General features: G+C 38.4%; 2 protein-coding genes across 2 annotated transcripts; one reads left to right on the top strand and one right to left on the bottom strand.

Annotated features, from left to right (window-relative positions):
- Window positions 1-1,899: 1,899 nt before the first annotated feature.
- Window positions 1,900-2,754, bottom strand: LOC107645559 (uncharacterized). Its single transcript, XM_016349621.1, has one exon. The coding sequence runs from the start codon at window positions 2,752-2,754 to the stop codon at window positions 1,900-1,902; it is 855 nt and encodes a 284-aa protein (XP_016205107.1).
- Window positions 2,755-5,841: 3,087 nt separating this feature from the next.
- LOC107616720 (fasciclin-like arabinogalactan protein 1) lies at window positions 5,842-7,636 on the top strand. Its single transcript, XM_088500962.1, has 2 exons — window positions 5,842-6,660; window positions 6,758-7,636. The coding sequence occupies exons 1-2, from the start codon at window positions 5,953-5,955 to the stop codon at window positions 7,316-7,318; spliced, it is 1,269 nt and encodes a 422-aa protein (XP_088357088.1). The 5' UTR covers window positions 5,842-5,952; the 3' UTR covers window positions 7,319-7,636.
- The last annotated feature ends 7,745 nt before the right edge of the window (window positions 7,637-15,381 follow it).

Here is a 15,381-nt window from a genome sequence, read left to right as displayed (position 1 = left end):
TCTATTTCTTCTTCTTCTAGCCATAGTAGTGCCATGGAAGTATTTAGTGTTACGGTCACCAAATTGTATTCAATTACACCGAGATTTCTGAAACCAGAGTAGCTCTTCCTGTGCCAAAGTCTCTTCATACTCTGCCCAAAGTCTTCCCTGCAGATCTTCTAAGAACCGATTATATCCATTACTAATATTGTTTGTGATGCCCTGTTGCCTTCTCAAAATTCTAGATTTCTTTTTATTAATGTCACCAAACACATTGGAATTCCAGATTCTGAGAGAATTTTGAAAATCATTCATACAGTTATTCCAAGAGTTCTCAAACTTCCTGCTTCTTTGAACTAAATTATTAAAATCAGGATAAGATAATCAGCCAGCAAAAAAATGAAACGGCCTCCTTCTTCTGTTGGGACGGGCAAGATGAGAAAATTGCAGAAGAAGAGGAGAATGGTCAGATTTTAACATAGAGAGATGTTTGATTCCAACATCAGGGAAGCACATCTGCCACTCCATATTACTGAGACCTCTGTCAAGGCGTTCAAACAAACTACCACGCTTCCAAGTGTAGGGCCAGCCCGAGTAGCCTAAATTCAGAAGACCGCAATTAGAAACACAATTTTGAAAGTCTCTACAAGCACTGTTATTCTGAGAAATAGAGCCCCCCTTCCTCTCAAAGTCATGCAGATACGCATTAAAATCCCCAATAACCCACCAGGGGAGATTCATAGATTCACTAAGAATTTCAAGATCCATCCAGAGCTGTTTTCTTAAAGATCTCTGAGGACTGCCATAAATAGCCGTCAACATTCATGGAGATGAGTTCTTGCCGTGGATTCTCATGTGAACAAATTGGAAGTTGTGCCGAAGGATTTCTACTTTCCAACTATCCAAATTCTACAAGCACAAAATACCCCCAGATTGGCCCCTTGCATCTTCAACAAACATGCCATCAAACTCTATTCTATTCCTGACGGTCCTTCCCTGATCCCCACTAATATGGGTTTCCAACAGAATGACAAAAATTCAAATCATAATCTCTCTTAAGGTCTCTAATAAGGTTAGGAAACGTCTTTCCGCCCACACAGCGACAGTTTCAGGTAAGAATATTCATGAGAAACTAACAAAAAAGGGAAGGTTACCAAGAACCAAAGAGTCAGAAATTAAACACGGTCTAAGGCATCAGCCCCATCCGTTTTGCTAACCCGATTCACGGAGTTCTTCTGAGTGCCAGTTGTTCCAGTCACACACGATGGAGTTGCATCAGGTGGTTTTTCCGGTGCCGATCCCACAATCACTGATTTCCGTCTATTTTCTGGGTCCGAATGATGAGCACAGCGATGAATCCCCGAAGAGCTTGTATCTTCATTGCTCCCGTGGCTAGTATTTTTATTTCTCGTAGCATTGAAATCTTCCCACTGTTGCTTCACCATACCCCTCATGTTTTCCATAATGGCTTGCTCCATGTCCTCCTTGTACGGGTCCTTTGAAGTGGAAGGCTTGCTTTGTGGCAATACCGCTGCAGAAGAATCAAAGGCCAAAGGAGCCTTTTCAATAATTTTTTGTTTAAGTTTAAAGCCCTTTTTTGGAAGGATTGGGCCTATTCTTGTGGTTGGGCCTTCTTTAATGGCTTAGGGGGTTTTTGCTTGCTCCTTTTTTGAGAAACCTTTCTTTAGCCATAATTGGTTTAGTAACAATAGTTTGGGATTGACTTGTTGGAGGCCCAGATTGCATGGGAGCCTTTGGAGGAAGTTCATCATGTTGAGAAATATCCTGCGCAGTAACCGCACCCCCATCAATCAAGATGTTGAAGCGAGACCCATCCTCAGAACCTTGATTCATATCCCCCTATTTTCCTTTTCATTATTACGGGGGCCATTAGTATTAACTGTGCGTTTATTACCAGGATCATATCTTTTCTGTTTTTTTTTTCCTTAGTGATCGTTTGACCATCATCCAGGGACCAAAATCAGCAGGAGCCTGATCAACGCAATTAACCCCTTGATTCGCGCACTTGCTCTGGATAGCAAGATCCCCCGTGATTGAGCCTTCTGGCTGACCCTCCTTCTCCTCGACCGGCGTTTCGACATTCCCATCCTTCGGTGAGCCTTCCACACGTACAGCGACTTCGCTACACTGATCACTACGATGACCGTATTTTCCACACTGAAAGCAAATGAGATGAAGTCCTTCGTACTCAATATTAAGAGTGCTTCCCAAAACTGAGATTCTCGGAACTAATTTTTTTGTCAAGTCAATCTCAACACAAATTCTGGCAAACCTCCCTCTCGAGTGAATGGAGGTAGCTCGATCAATCTTTAGCATGGTTCCAATAGCTGATCCAACTTGCCATAGAAACCGATGATTATACAGCTTTATAGGAAGATTCGGAATACGGAACCATGCCGCAATCTTCTTAACCGTACTCTCCGATGTCAGAAAGAATGGTCTCCACCTCTGAACAATGAGATAATGCACTGCGATCATCCATAGTCCATCCAAGAGAGCGTGTGAGTAGTCCTCCTCATCTGAAAAATGAACCAGAAAATAGTCACGATCCATATCAATAACATTTATCTTACCTTTCTTAACCCAATCCCTAGTTAGACGTTGTTCCATGAATCCCAGGCCGACTTTTTTGCCCAAAAATTTGACAACTAAAGCAGCATGCCATGGCTTGCACCATTCATCGAACTCATCTTTTGATACCGGAATGGTCGGACAAGGATCAAAAGCTTTATTTTTCTTTTCCTGTGCCTCCATATCTATGTACCATCGATCCTCAGGGTTAGGTTCCTCCTCTGCCACATCCACGATATTCCCCTCTCATGCATCCCCAGGAGAGGAAAGTAATGTTTCTTTATACGATATTTTCTGTGAAATAGTAGATCTAGCTGAATCATTCGCAACCATCTCTATACTATCTTCTTTTCTGTTCAGATCAATCTCCTCCCGATCTTTGACTTTCTTTGTACTACGTTGTTTTAGGTCATGAACTTGTGTTGAAACCCTCGCAGAGCTCGCAAAGTCACTCATCGCTTTTTCTAGAAACATAAAGCTAAAAGTGATTCCTAGGTGTATGTTGAAATGTCACTTAACATGTTACATTAGTAAATATCGACACCATCAACAAACAAAGTGACAAAAGGTCTAGCATGACTAAGTTAAAAATTTGTGAAGGATGAATTTGATCAAAAAAATTTCCAGAGACTAATTTGAAGAATTATTAATCTTTTAAAGATTAATTTAATTATTTACTCTTTAAAATATCTTTTTAATTTGATTTAAAAAATTGAGTTTAGTTAACATGTATCGTAAACACATATGATAAATTTATTATTAATAAAAAATTTTAAATATTTTTATTTAATAAAAATAAAACAAATACATTAAAAACTTAAATTTTTTATCACGATATTATCCAACAAGCAGCAAAATCACCCTGCCATTCACCACTGTTTTGTTAAATATGCAATTAGTTTTTCTACTTAATGATGGTACGCGCGCGTTTTATGGAATATATAACGTGGTTTAGATACTTAGAACATGGGCATCCATGACTTTTTGTATGTCGGCAAATTGTAATGTTACGGTCACATGAAATTGCACCTAAAATATGTAAAATTACCATTAATTAAAGAACATAGAACATGTAATCGGCAATCGAATAACATATATATGTTCAATTTTCCCACTCTTTACAATACCATAAGAGTGTCCTCTACGTTTCTTGGCTAGCTTCAAATGATGCTAACTTCAACATTTGCAACAATAGTATTCTAAACTATGGCATGATATACATAAATTTAATGGGATATATTGGTCTTACCCACCGTGCGGAAAAGAAAAAGAATAGTGAATGCAAACATACGAAATTCATCTCACTTACTTCTCCCCTATGTATGTAGCTATGACATTGATTCCAAAAAGTACGCATGTAGCACTACTACTAAGCTACAATATTCCTAACTTAATCTATCTACTGTGTATTTTAATTTCTCTTTTATGCTGAAACATAAGCCATTGTTGTTTCTTGTTACATCACGGATCCAAGTATGCATATAGTGTAATAATTATGTCTTTACTTTTTTAATTAAATCTCTATACTATTTTTTTTATTGATAATTTTAACATGTATTTTTAAAATTCATATTAGCTAAATTATTTTCTATTTTTATTATTAATTCTTTTCTGAGAAAGGATTCATAAAGCTTAAGAATAATTTGCAAATAACAAATAATAAGAGAGTATCATTAATTTATTTCTTTTTAAACACTAGTAAATATTTAAATTATTTTTTAAAGAATTTTAAATTGAATATTTTGGTTTCTAATAAATTTTATTTTCTATAAGTCATTTAAAATTATTTTATCGGATATATTGATCCTTTGACTGTTTTAAATAAGGACTCTTTTTTTTATAGTTATATTTCTTAGGGTTTAATTATTTTATAATAAAATTTATTAAAAATTTGTTTGTTTAATATACATATTAAAATTTTAATTGAAATCAATAAAAAATTAATTTATAAAAAATTTGTTAATAATTAAAGTATTTAATCATTTTTTTAAATGATTTAACTATTTCATGTTTAAACACTTTAATTTCATTTTTTAATAAATAAAATAAATATTATAATTTCAGATTTAGACCCACGTCAGAAATTTATGTTTATACACTTTATGATTTATCTCATTTTTACCATGGACGAATTACTTATACACATATTTCATCTCTCATATAAATAAGATAAGTAAAAAAGTACAGCAGTATAATTCATCTATCCCAAGATACATATATAGGCTAATTTTATGGTGTCTATAATTTGGCGTCTAAATTTTGTCTAACTTTTCTTTTGTAATAAATTTTAAATTTTTTAAAATTATTTATTTTTATATCTTTTAAATTAAATATTAATTTTTAACTATTTTTAGTAAATAAACAACACATTTTAAATACCATAGCATTCACCATATATATAAATAAGTTGTCTATAATAAAAACGAAATAGGTGTATAAATAATAAAAGTCTAAGAGATCAGTAACTTTATTAAATTTTGACTAATATGTAATTAATAAAAAAAAATAAGTAATCTCATATCATTAAATAAAATCTTACACTATTAAAAATATTATTAATAACTATTTGATAATTATAAATTATAAAAATTACTGCTTCTAGCACTCTTAGTATAAATAACTCGTCTATAGCCAGGACGAGACACGTCTTAAGGAGGTTTATAAAATAAAATTTCTTAAACTTGTCTATATCGGTAATTATAATGTTTATTTTTTATTTAAAAATAGACCCTGTAAATCCTTCTCCAAAGTCCAAAGAATCGAGCAAAAGAAGCTCCAACTCACGTGATAGTTATATGCCTCCCAATGTTGTTTTTTTTTTTTTTTATCAAATCCCAAATCTTCACACTTGGATTCTCGTTCAGATTCTTCTCGAAGAATTTCCTAAACAAAGTATGCCAACTACACCTTATAATCTGATATCTTAAACAAAAAAAGGCAGAACTTCATTAATTACTACCCTATTTTTTTTAGAATTTATCTATTTTATGTTTTTAAAGTACATATTAAAATTATAAAATAAAAATTTTTTAATTAGAAATATAAAAAATTTAAATTTTTAATATATTTATTAAATAAAAATATTTAAAAATTTTTATTAATGATAAACGTAGTAGCTAAAGTGCTAAACCCTTTTTCTAATCCTTGCTCAAACTTCACAAAGCGTGCACATAATCATAAAATATAAATTTCATTTCTTAACAATGGCATCAGTCGTAATAATCTCCAAATCCAAGGCCCATATACCGCTCACTCCCTCGTCTCATTACTAGTTTACTAATTACTACCCCTTCACCTCTCTGTCTCCTCACTGCAGTCTCAAGTGTACGCTTTCCACTGCTCTCTGCAGATCTCATTCTCTTTCTTCGGAACCTTCCAGAAATGCAGCCTCTCCGGCCGGCGAATCTTGCGGCCCTAGCGGCAGCGCTACTCCTCTTAGCCGCCGCCACAACCCATGCACACAACATTACCCGCATTTTGGAGAAGCACCCCGACTTCTCCACCTTTAACAAGTACCTAACACTAACTCACCTTGCGCCGGAGATCAACCGGCGAATCACCATAACCGTGTGCGCCATCGACAACACCGCCATGAACGAGCTGCTCTCGAAGCACCCTTCCATCTACACTCTGAAGAACATCCTGTCCCTCCACGTCCTCCTCGACTACTTCGGCGCCAAGAAGCTCCACCAGATCACCAACGGCACCGCCCTCGCCGCCACCATGTTTCAGGCCACCGGAACCGCCCCCGGCTCCACGGGATTCGTCAACATCACCGACCTCCGCGGCGGAAAGGTGGGCTTCGGCGCCGAGAATAACGGCGGCGCCCTGTCCGCATTCTTCGTGAAATCGTTGGAGGAAATCCCTTACAACATATCGATAATACAGATCAGCAAGCCACTCCCCTCGGCTGCAGCAGAAGCCCCTACACCCGCACCCAGCAAGCAAAATCTCACTTCCATAATGTCCCGCCATGGCTGCAAGGTCTTCGCCGACACCCTTTCTGCCTCCCCCGACGCTATGTCCACCTTTTCTGACAATGTGGATGGCGGACTCACCGTCTTCTGCCCCATGGATGACGCCTTTAAGGTAATCACCATTAATTAGTTAGTTAGTTACATCCTAACTGTCAATTTGGACAAATTAGTTAGTTACTTTGTTGTAACCGTTTTGTTGGCTTCTGAAGGCATTCCTACCAAAGTATAAGAACCTAACTGCAGCTGGGAAGGCGTCGTTGCTGGAGTACCATGCTACGCCTGTTTATGAGAGCATGGCTATGTTGAAGTCAAACAATGGTTTGATGAACACGCTTGCTACCGATGGAGCCAGCAAGTTCGACTTCACCGTGCAGAATGACGGTGATCAAGTCACGCTCAAGACCAAGATTGTTACTGCCAAGATCACTGGCACGCTCATTGACGAAGACCCGCTCGCGATCTACACCATTGATAAGGTTCTGCTTCCCAGGGAGCTTTTCAAGGCCCTGGCTCCGTCTCCTTCGCCCTCGCCCGCTCCGGAACCAGCCGCCGCCGACGCTCCTGCATCCCCGAAGAAAGGGGGAAAGAAGAAGAAGCAGAAGGCAGCCGACGCGCCGGCAGATGAGGAATCAGCGCCTGCGGATTCGCCCAGTGATGCCGCCGATGAGAGCGCTGACGACGGTAACGGCGCCGTTAGGTTTGACGGCGTCAGGTACGGTAACGTCATCTTCGTGGTTATGGCTTTGTGCTTTGGGTTTTCATTGCTGTAAACTGTGAGTTCTGTAATAAAAAGACAAAAAAAAAAAAAGACAAAAAAAAAGTTTCTTAAATTATATGTGTTGCTTTAATATTTTTCTTACAAGAAAAAGAGAAATTTTTAGTCATTTTTTATTATAGTTAGGAAATAAAGGGAATTTGAAATGCTGTTTCCTTTATTACTGTATTTTTATTCGGTGTCTTTTGTAGTGCGTGTATTTTTAGCTGATTATTACCATTGTAGTTTTCTATTTGTTGCTGATGTAATTTATTTTTGGTGGTGTGTGATTTGAATGTAAGCGAATGCGTAAGTGAGCTTGTGAAGCTGAAAATTGAGTTTATGTACCCATTCAATTTTATAGCTTACTTTGTCATATTGAGACACTTTTAGGTTCGTCTTTGGTATATGATTATGAAATAAGACAAACATTGGTTGAAACTTGAAATCATCAAAATTGACTGGTAGCCTCAAAGTCAAACCTACCCCTAAATTTGAGGCAATAAAATTCTTAAATCCTTTTATTTTATATTTATTTGATTTTTTAGCTGGAAACCGGTTTCTTTTATTCTTCTGATGCTGTTGAGATAAAAAATAAGGTGATTACTTCCACAATACCTATTTTGTCTTGACTCTTGATCAATGCTCATCTATGGTTCTCCTCAATATTCTGTTTTGTGCCTGGTTGTGGTTCAGTCTAATTGTTCGTCAAATTTTCAATTTCTTACCATTTTAAGCCATTTCATTTGGGAGAAGATCGATTGTTTTCTTATTATTTGTTACTTTCGGTGGCCCTTGATCCATACTATGTCATTATTAAATGGCACCAATCCCATTTTAAAGTTGGAGTAATAGTTGGCCGAAGTATTTGTCATTTTAGTTAGTTTTCTAGCTGAAGTGGTTAATTACTATGTACTGTATATATACGAGACCTAAGGAATAAATCCTCTCAATATTTTTTAATTAACAGAATAAAATATAATTTTTAATTTTTGAATTTTTTTTGTCTTATTTATAAAATTAATAATAAAAAATTATATTTTTTTCTCTCAAGTAAAAAAAAAAAATTGGAAGAATTCAATCCTTGAAACTTACACTATTTCCATGAGAAGGATTTGTTTTCTGTATGTCTGTATGATTACCACGGTTGAATACAGTCGTCAAATCCACTTCCTATTCCTTAGAAATTAAGATTAATATTAAGGGGAAAATACAGCATAAAAAAAATGAAAAATGTATAAAAAAATATGGATTATCATAAACAATTACTTGCTAGTACTTCATCTCAATCGATTGTCATTGTTATTGGATAATTAACGTAGAATCTTTCCAATCATTTAGCCTATTGGTACTGTTGCATTAGAAGATCAAAACACAGAATCAGCCAAATTATAGTCTTGGCTGATTCTGATTCTGACAGTGAGTGCGGTAGCCATCAAATTTTGGGGCAAGGGAAACACAGCTTGGTGTAATCTTTTTTACTGAGATGTAAATTGAAATTGGTGGTTGCTGTTAATTCTTCTTACTAGTGGAATGAGAATTTGGGCTATTTGGCACTAACTTTTTAGGGCATAGGAAATAATAAATAGTGAAAATGTTGGCACGAACTCTTTTAACCCCCTAGAAACAAACTTCTCACATGGGGGTACCCTATGCATAGAGCATTATTATTCTTATGGAAAAATTGGTGGTCCTGTCCAACAATAAATGCATTCGGTGCCTTAGCTATGGGTAATTACTGCCATCAACATGCCTACTTGCTTGCTGGATTTACCTTAAATAGGATAAGAATTCTCCTTCGGAATCTTTGTATAAGATTTCAGTGTTCAGAGGCAATTTTGGAAGTTAGCACAGAACAAAATCATCTTGGATACCCTTTATGCTTCAATCTAAAGCACTTTTTTTTCCTTTCTTTCTCTCCATACAAAGATGCAAATTTGCTTAACTAACTGACCCCTTCTACTATATAGAATGCAGCATATTTGACTTCTTTTCAAAGAAACATGGTACAGTTTAAGGGAAAGATATACACAATTTTAAGAGATTTTAAGTCTAATGGTTATTGAACTTTAGATTAAAAACCTATCAATGCGATTGCAAATCTATATAGACCATGGTTATCGAATTCAAATGTACAAATCAAATCAGAATTGTAAATCATAAGATTACGTAAAATTATAATATGTATACATGCCATTAAACAAAAAGTTCACAGAACCAATAATAAATCATTACCAAAGTCATATATAAGTTCTAAAAAAACCAAAATCATCACTGATAAGTCTAACAAAAGGCATGAAGTCTAAAATACAAGAAACGTAGCAACTAGCAAGTAGTATCTCCTATTTAAACAACAACAACAACAACAACAACAACAAAGCCTTGTCCCACTAAGTGGGGTCGGCTACATGAATCAAACGACGCCATTGTGCTCTGTCATGTATCATGTCTATAGAAAGACCGTTTACATGTAGATCTCGTTTGACCACCTCATGGATGGTCTTCTTAGGTCTTCCTCTGCCTTTCGCCCTTTGTCCATCTTCCATCTCATCCACCCTCCTGACTGGATGTTCTATCGGTCTTCTTCCCACATGTCCAAACCACCTGAGACGCGATTCAACCATCTTTTCCACAATGGGTGCTACTCCAACTTTCTCCCTTATATCTTCATTCCTTATTTTATCCAATCGCGTATGACCACTCATCCATCTCAACATCTTCATCTCAACCACACTCAACTTATGTTCGTGCTCCCCTTTAGCCGCCCAACACTCCGTACCATACAGCATAGCCGGTCTTATAGCGGTGCGATAGAATTTACCTTTAAGTTTTAAAGGCACTTTTTTGTCGCATATAAAACCAGATGCGCTCCGCCATTTTGACCAACCTGCTTGGATCCTATGATTTACATCCTGTTCAATCTCTCCATTATCCTGTATGATGCACCCAAGATACTTAAAACTTTTAACTTTTCGCAGGATGTTTTCTCCAATCTTCACCTCTATATTGGAGTTTTCCCTTCTCAGACTGAACTTACATTCCATATATTCCGTCTTGCTACGGCTTATGCGCAGACCATACACTTCTAGAGCTTCTCTCCATAACTCCAACTTCTTATTTAGGTCTTCCCTTGACTCTCCCATAAGGACGATATCATCGGCAAAAAGCATGCACCATGGCACAGGCTCTTGGATGTGCTCTGTGAGTACTTCCAAGACTAATGTGAAAAGGTATGGACTTAAGGATGATCCCTGGTGTAATCCTATACCAATAGGGAATTCCTCTGTCACACCACCTTGAGTCTTCACACTAGTTGTGGCCCCATCATACATGTCTTTAATTGCCCGAATATATGCGATCCTTACTCTCCTCTTTTCTAAAACCTTCCATAAGACCTCCCTTGGTACCCTATCATACGCTTTTTCCAAATCAATAAACACCATGTGTAGATCCCTTTTATTACTACGATACCTCTCCATCATCCTTCTTAATAGGTATATCGCTTCAGTGGTAGATCTGCCTGGCATAAATCCAAATTGGTTCTCTGTTACTTGTGTCTCTTTTCTCAACCTCCGTTCTATCACCCTTTCCCATAACTTCATAGTATGACTCATAAGCTTAATCCCTCTATAGTTTCCGCAACTTTGTATATCCCCCTTATTCTTGTAGATAGGTACCAAGGTGCTCTTTCTCCACTCATCAGGCATCTTCTTTGACCTTAAAATCTCATTAAAAAGCTTGGTTAACCAGTTGATGCCTTTTCCTCCAAGACCCTTCCAAACCTCAATCGGGATATTATCAGGTCCTACTGCCCTGCCATTTTTCATCTGCTTTAGAGCCTCTTTTACCTCGAAGTCTCGAATCCTTCGATAGTAGTTAAAGTTTTGATCTTCTTCCCTTGTGCATAATCGACCAAGGCTCGGAAGAGTCTTCTGTCCCTCATTAAATAACTCGTAGAAGTAGATCTTCCACCTTTCATTAATCTTCTCCTCTTGAGCCAACACCTCTCCATCCTTATCCTTTATGCACTTAACCTGATCCAAATCTCTCGTTCTTCTTTCCCGACTCTTTGCGATTCTATATATACCTTTTTCTCCTTCTTTCGTGCCCAAAGACTGGTAGAGACCCTCATATGCTCTTGTTCTTGCTTCACTTACAGCCACTTTTGTCTCTTTCTTAGCCGCCTTATATTTTTCCCAGTTATCTGCATTGCGGCATAAAGACCACTCTTTAAAGCATTCCCTTTTTATCTTTATCTTTTCTTGTATACTCGCATTCCACCACCAGGACTCCTTGTCTCTTGGTCCTATTCCTTTAGATTCACCAAAACTTTCTTTTGCTGTTCTTCTAATAACTTCTGCCATCTCCCTCCACATCTCTTCCGCGCTTCCATTCCCATCCCACTTTGCCTCTTCTCCTACCCGTCTTAGGAAGCTTCTTTGTTCCTCCCCTTTCATCCGCCACCACCTCGTCCTTGGGTTCTTCGTATGATGTCTTTTCCTCAACTTTTGCTCAACGCGAAAATCCATGACGAGCACCCTATGTTGTGTTGTCAAACTCTCTCCCGGGATAATTTTACAATTAATGCAAAATTTTCGGTCGACTCTCCTCAACAAGAAGAAGTCGATTTGAGAGCTTGTCATGCCACTCTTATAGGTTATAAGATGTTCGTCTCTCTTTTTAAACCATGTATTTGCGATGAGAAGATCAAAAGTTGAGGAAAAGTCCAAAATAGTTTTACCCTCGGCATTGATCACCCCGAAACCATGGCCTCCGTGAGTACTCCCATATCCAGTCACTTCTCTCCCAACATGGCCATTTAAATCTCCTCCTAAGAAAATCTTATCTCCCAAAGGTATGCCTTGAACCAAACTCTCTAGATCCTCCCAAAACCTTACCTTGTGTTGTTCGTCCGAACCCACTTGTGGTGCATAGACGCTAATCACATGGAAAGCACCTCCCTCCACCACAAGTTTGATAGAGATGATCCGATCTCCCACCCTCTTGACATCCACTACGTCTTTCTTCCACTGCTTATCCACAATTATTCCAACCCCATTCCTATTCTTCACCTTTCCTGTATACCAAAGTTTGAAACCAGAAGTATCCAACTCCCTAGCCTTTGCACCAACCCATTTCGTTTCTTGTAGGCACATAATGTTAATCTTCCTCCTTGTCATGGTGTCCACCACCTCCATGGACTTTCCTGTTAGAGTGCCTATGTTCCATGTCCCAAATCTCAACCTTCTGTCGCTTCGACCTTTACCTTTTCCTTTGTGAACTAGCTTATTTACCCTCGTCCGTTCACGAAAACGCGAGAACCCTTGCTCATTTAACACTACATCCGGGCACCGATGCAGCGGCTCTTGCTTCGACACCGTACTCGAGCCATACGGCGCGTTGCTTCCGGGCAACGACCTAGCTTTAGCGCAATAATGTCTTTGATTCATGTCATGGGGGTTCGGCTATATTTTTATGTTGGTTGCCGAAGACCTAACACAACCCTCCTCCTTTATCCGGGCTTGGGACCGGCTATGTACCGCAAGTGTAACATAGGCGGAGTTAGTATCTCCTATTTAAACAAAAAGATAAAAGGAAAAAAAAAATACAAACAGACTTCTTAACCAACAAAAAAACTCTTGAATATTTCATCATGACAACGTTGTATATTATGTTACATATGATATCAAAATTAAACTTGTTTATCAATTATCATATTCTCCTTAACTTGAAACTTGAAATTGATAAAATAGATGTACCTGCTAAATTCAGAAGACTACAAAGGAAGAATAAAACATATGCAACGGAACTAGAATTTTCAAAAGGATTGAAGCAGAGCTTTTTTCTTCATCACCATTGTTAGGCACATAAGTGTATGGATTTGGAGGTTTAAAATTGTAAGGTGGTGGTGGAGGAGTGCAACACTGAACACCAGAAGTTGGAGGGCATTTATTTAGTGGCGGCGGTGGCGGCAGTAACGGCGGAGGTGGTGCACCATAAGAAGGATAACCAAGAAGTGGTGGTGGTGGAATTTGACATGGGTATTCACATTTGGAACAATTCACACATGTTGGTGATGGTAAGATATTATTATTATTATTATTATCCCCTAATAAAGGATCACCATAAGCTTTAAAATTAAAATTGGACAATGGTAACCAAAGGGCTATAACTAGAAGAAATTTTGTTGGAAAAGTTCTATTTTCCATTGACTTGATATATATTAGAGAAAAATATTTGAAGAAAGAAATAAATGATACAGAGAAGGAATGGAAAGAAAGGGAAAATAGGAGGGAGAAGATTGAAATTGTGATTGTGATTGCAAGTATTATCAATGTTTGTGGGAGATTTATAGAAAAATTTTCAAGATACAAGAAGTTGTTTAATATAGTGCCGCATGGCAGAACATATGTCATGATGATATTCAAGTAGCAAATTAAACAAAAATCTTCACCGTTTTGCATCACTCTATCAAGGCGAATGTTAATGTGCTTGAGGAAGTAAGGAGTGAAACTGTTAGAGCACAATGCAAATTCACAATTATCAACTAAGTCAGTGAATCATCAACAGAATTGGAATAAAATGGAAATGGAATTGATGAACCAAAAAACTATAACAGAAATTCACTCTCCCCTCTTCGAGTCAGGGACGACTCCCACACTAACTGTCTAGATTGTTCCTACCTTTCTCTCTCCTTTTCTTTTCCTTAAATTCCTATCAGATCCTAACAATTTTGTCTATTATTACCATGCTCTCTCATTCATTTACCCATTACATAGTCCCTAGCCCAATATGGCATCTTTCGCTCTCTTTTGTTAACAATTGGGCCAGTGTCGCTACTCTCTTCTTCTTCCCTTGTTGGATTTAGCTGCTGAGATGGGCTTGGAGTAGTGACTGTATCAACTATCCCTTCCCCAACAATGACCTTGTCCTCAAGGTCAAGATCAGAAAACATTCTCTGTAACTCCTCTTTATTCACCCAAGTGGTTTCATCCCTCGATGTCCCCTCCCAATCTACTAATACTTGTTCAACTGGTTGTCCTTCCTTGATCACCGTGCGGCGTGTAATGATTGCAGATGGGAGAGGCTGAAAAGCGGCTGGTGCACCCGCCAGGACGGGGACCTTTGCTGGCAGCTCTCCATGGAACTTCTTCAACATAGAAACATGGAAGACGGGGTGAATAGTACTGCCGGCAGGGAGCTCTAATCGGTACGCCAGCTTTCCCACACGCCGCTGCACTCGATACGGCCCAAAGAATCGTCTCCCCAGCTTTGGATGCTCCTTGTGGAAGAGGGATATCTGCCGATAGGGCTTCAACTTCAACAAGACCCACTCTCCTTCTTGAAATTCTTGATCGCGGCGATGCTTATCTGCCTGTTTCTTCATGCGGCTTCGAGCCTGGTGCAAATAGAAGCCCAATTCATCATTGAGAATCTCACGGGTTCTCAAGAAGGAGTCGACTTCTACCACGGGAGAAGTGCCAGGAATGTAACCAGGGGGCAGGTTCATAGGAAAGCCGTGGAGTGCCTCATGTGGGGTCATCTGGATGGCAGAGTAGAATGATCCATTGTAGCAAAATTCAGCCCAAGGCAAAAAGGAAGTCCATAATTGTGGTCGAGAATGGGTAAATGCTCGAAAGTACTGTTCCAGGGAACGATTTGTCACTTCCATTTGACCGTCGCTCTGTGGATGATAGGCAGTGCTATAGTGCAAGCGTGTTCCGCTGTGCTCAAACAGGTTGCGCCAGAATTTGCTGAGGAAAATAGGATCCCTGTCCGAGACAATCATCGAAGGAAAACCATGGAGTTTAACAACAGCTGCAATGAAAATTTTGGCCACTGAAGAAGCGGTGAACCCTGCCCGTAGCGGCTCAAAATGAGCTGTTTTACTAAAGCGGTCCACCACCACCATTATCGTAGAGTACCCGGCTGATTTTGGCAATTGCACTATGAAATCCATAGAGAGCTCCATCCAGGGACCTTTTGGAACCGGCAAGGGGTTGAGGAGGCCAGCTTGCTTTGCAGGCACATATTTTGTGGTTTGACAAGTTTCACATTCCTGAATCAATTTGTGAATGT

Source organism: Arachis ipaensis, chromosome B1 (assembly GCF_059453495.1).
Source record: "Arachis ipaensis isolate K30076 ecotype BB chromosome B1, ASM5945349v1, whole genome shotgun sequence".
NCBI classification, from domain to species: domain Eukaryota; kingdom Viridiplantae; phylum Streptophyta; class Magnoliopsida; order Fabales; family Fabaceae; genus Arachis; species Arachis ipaensis.
This window is presented reverse-complemented; position numbering and strand designations above follow the sequence as displayed.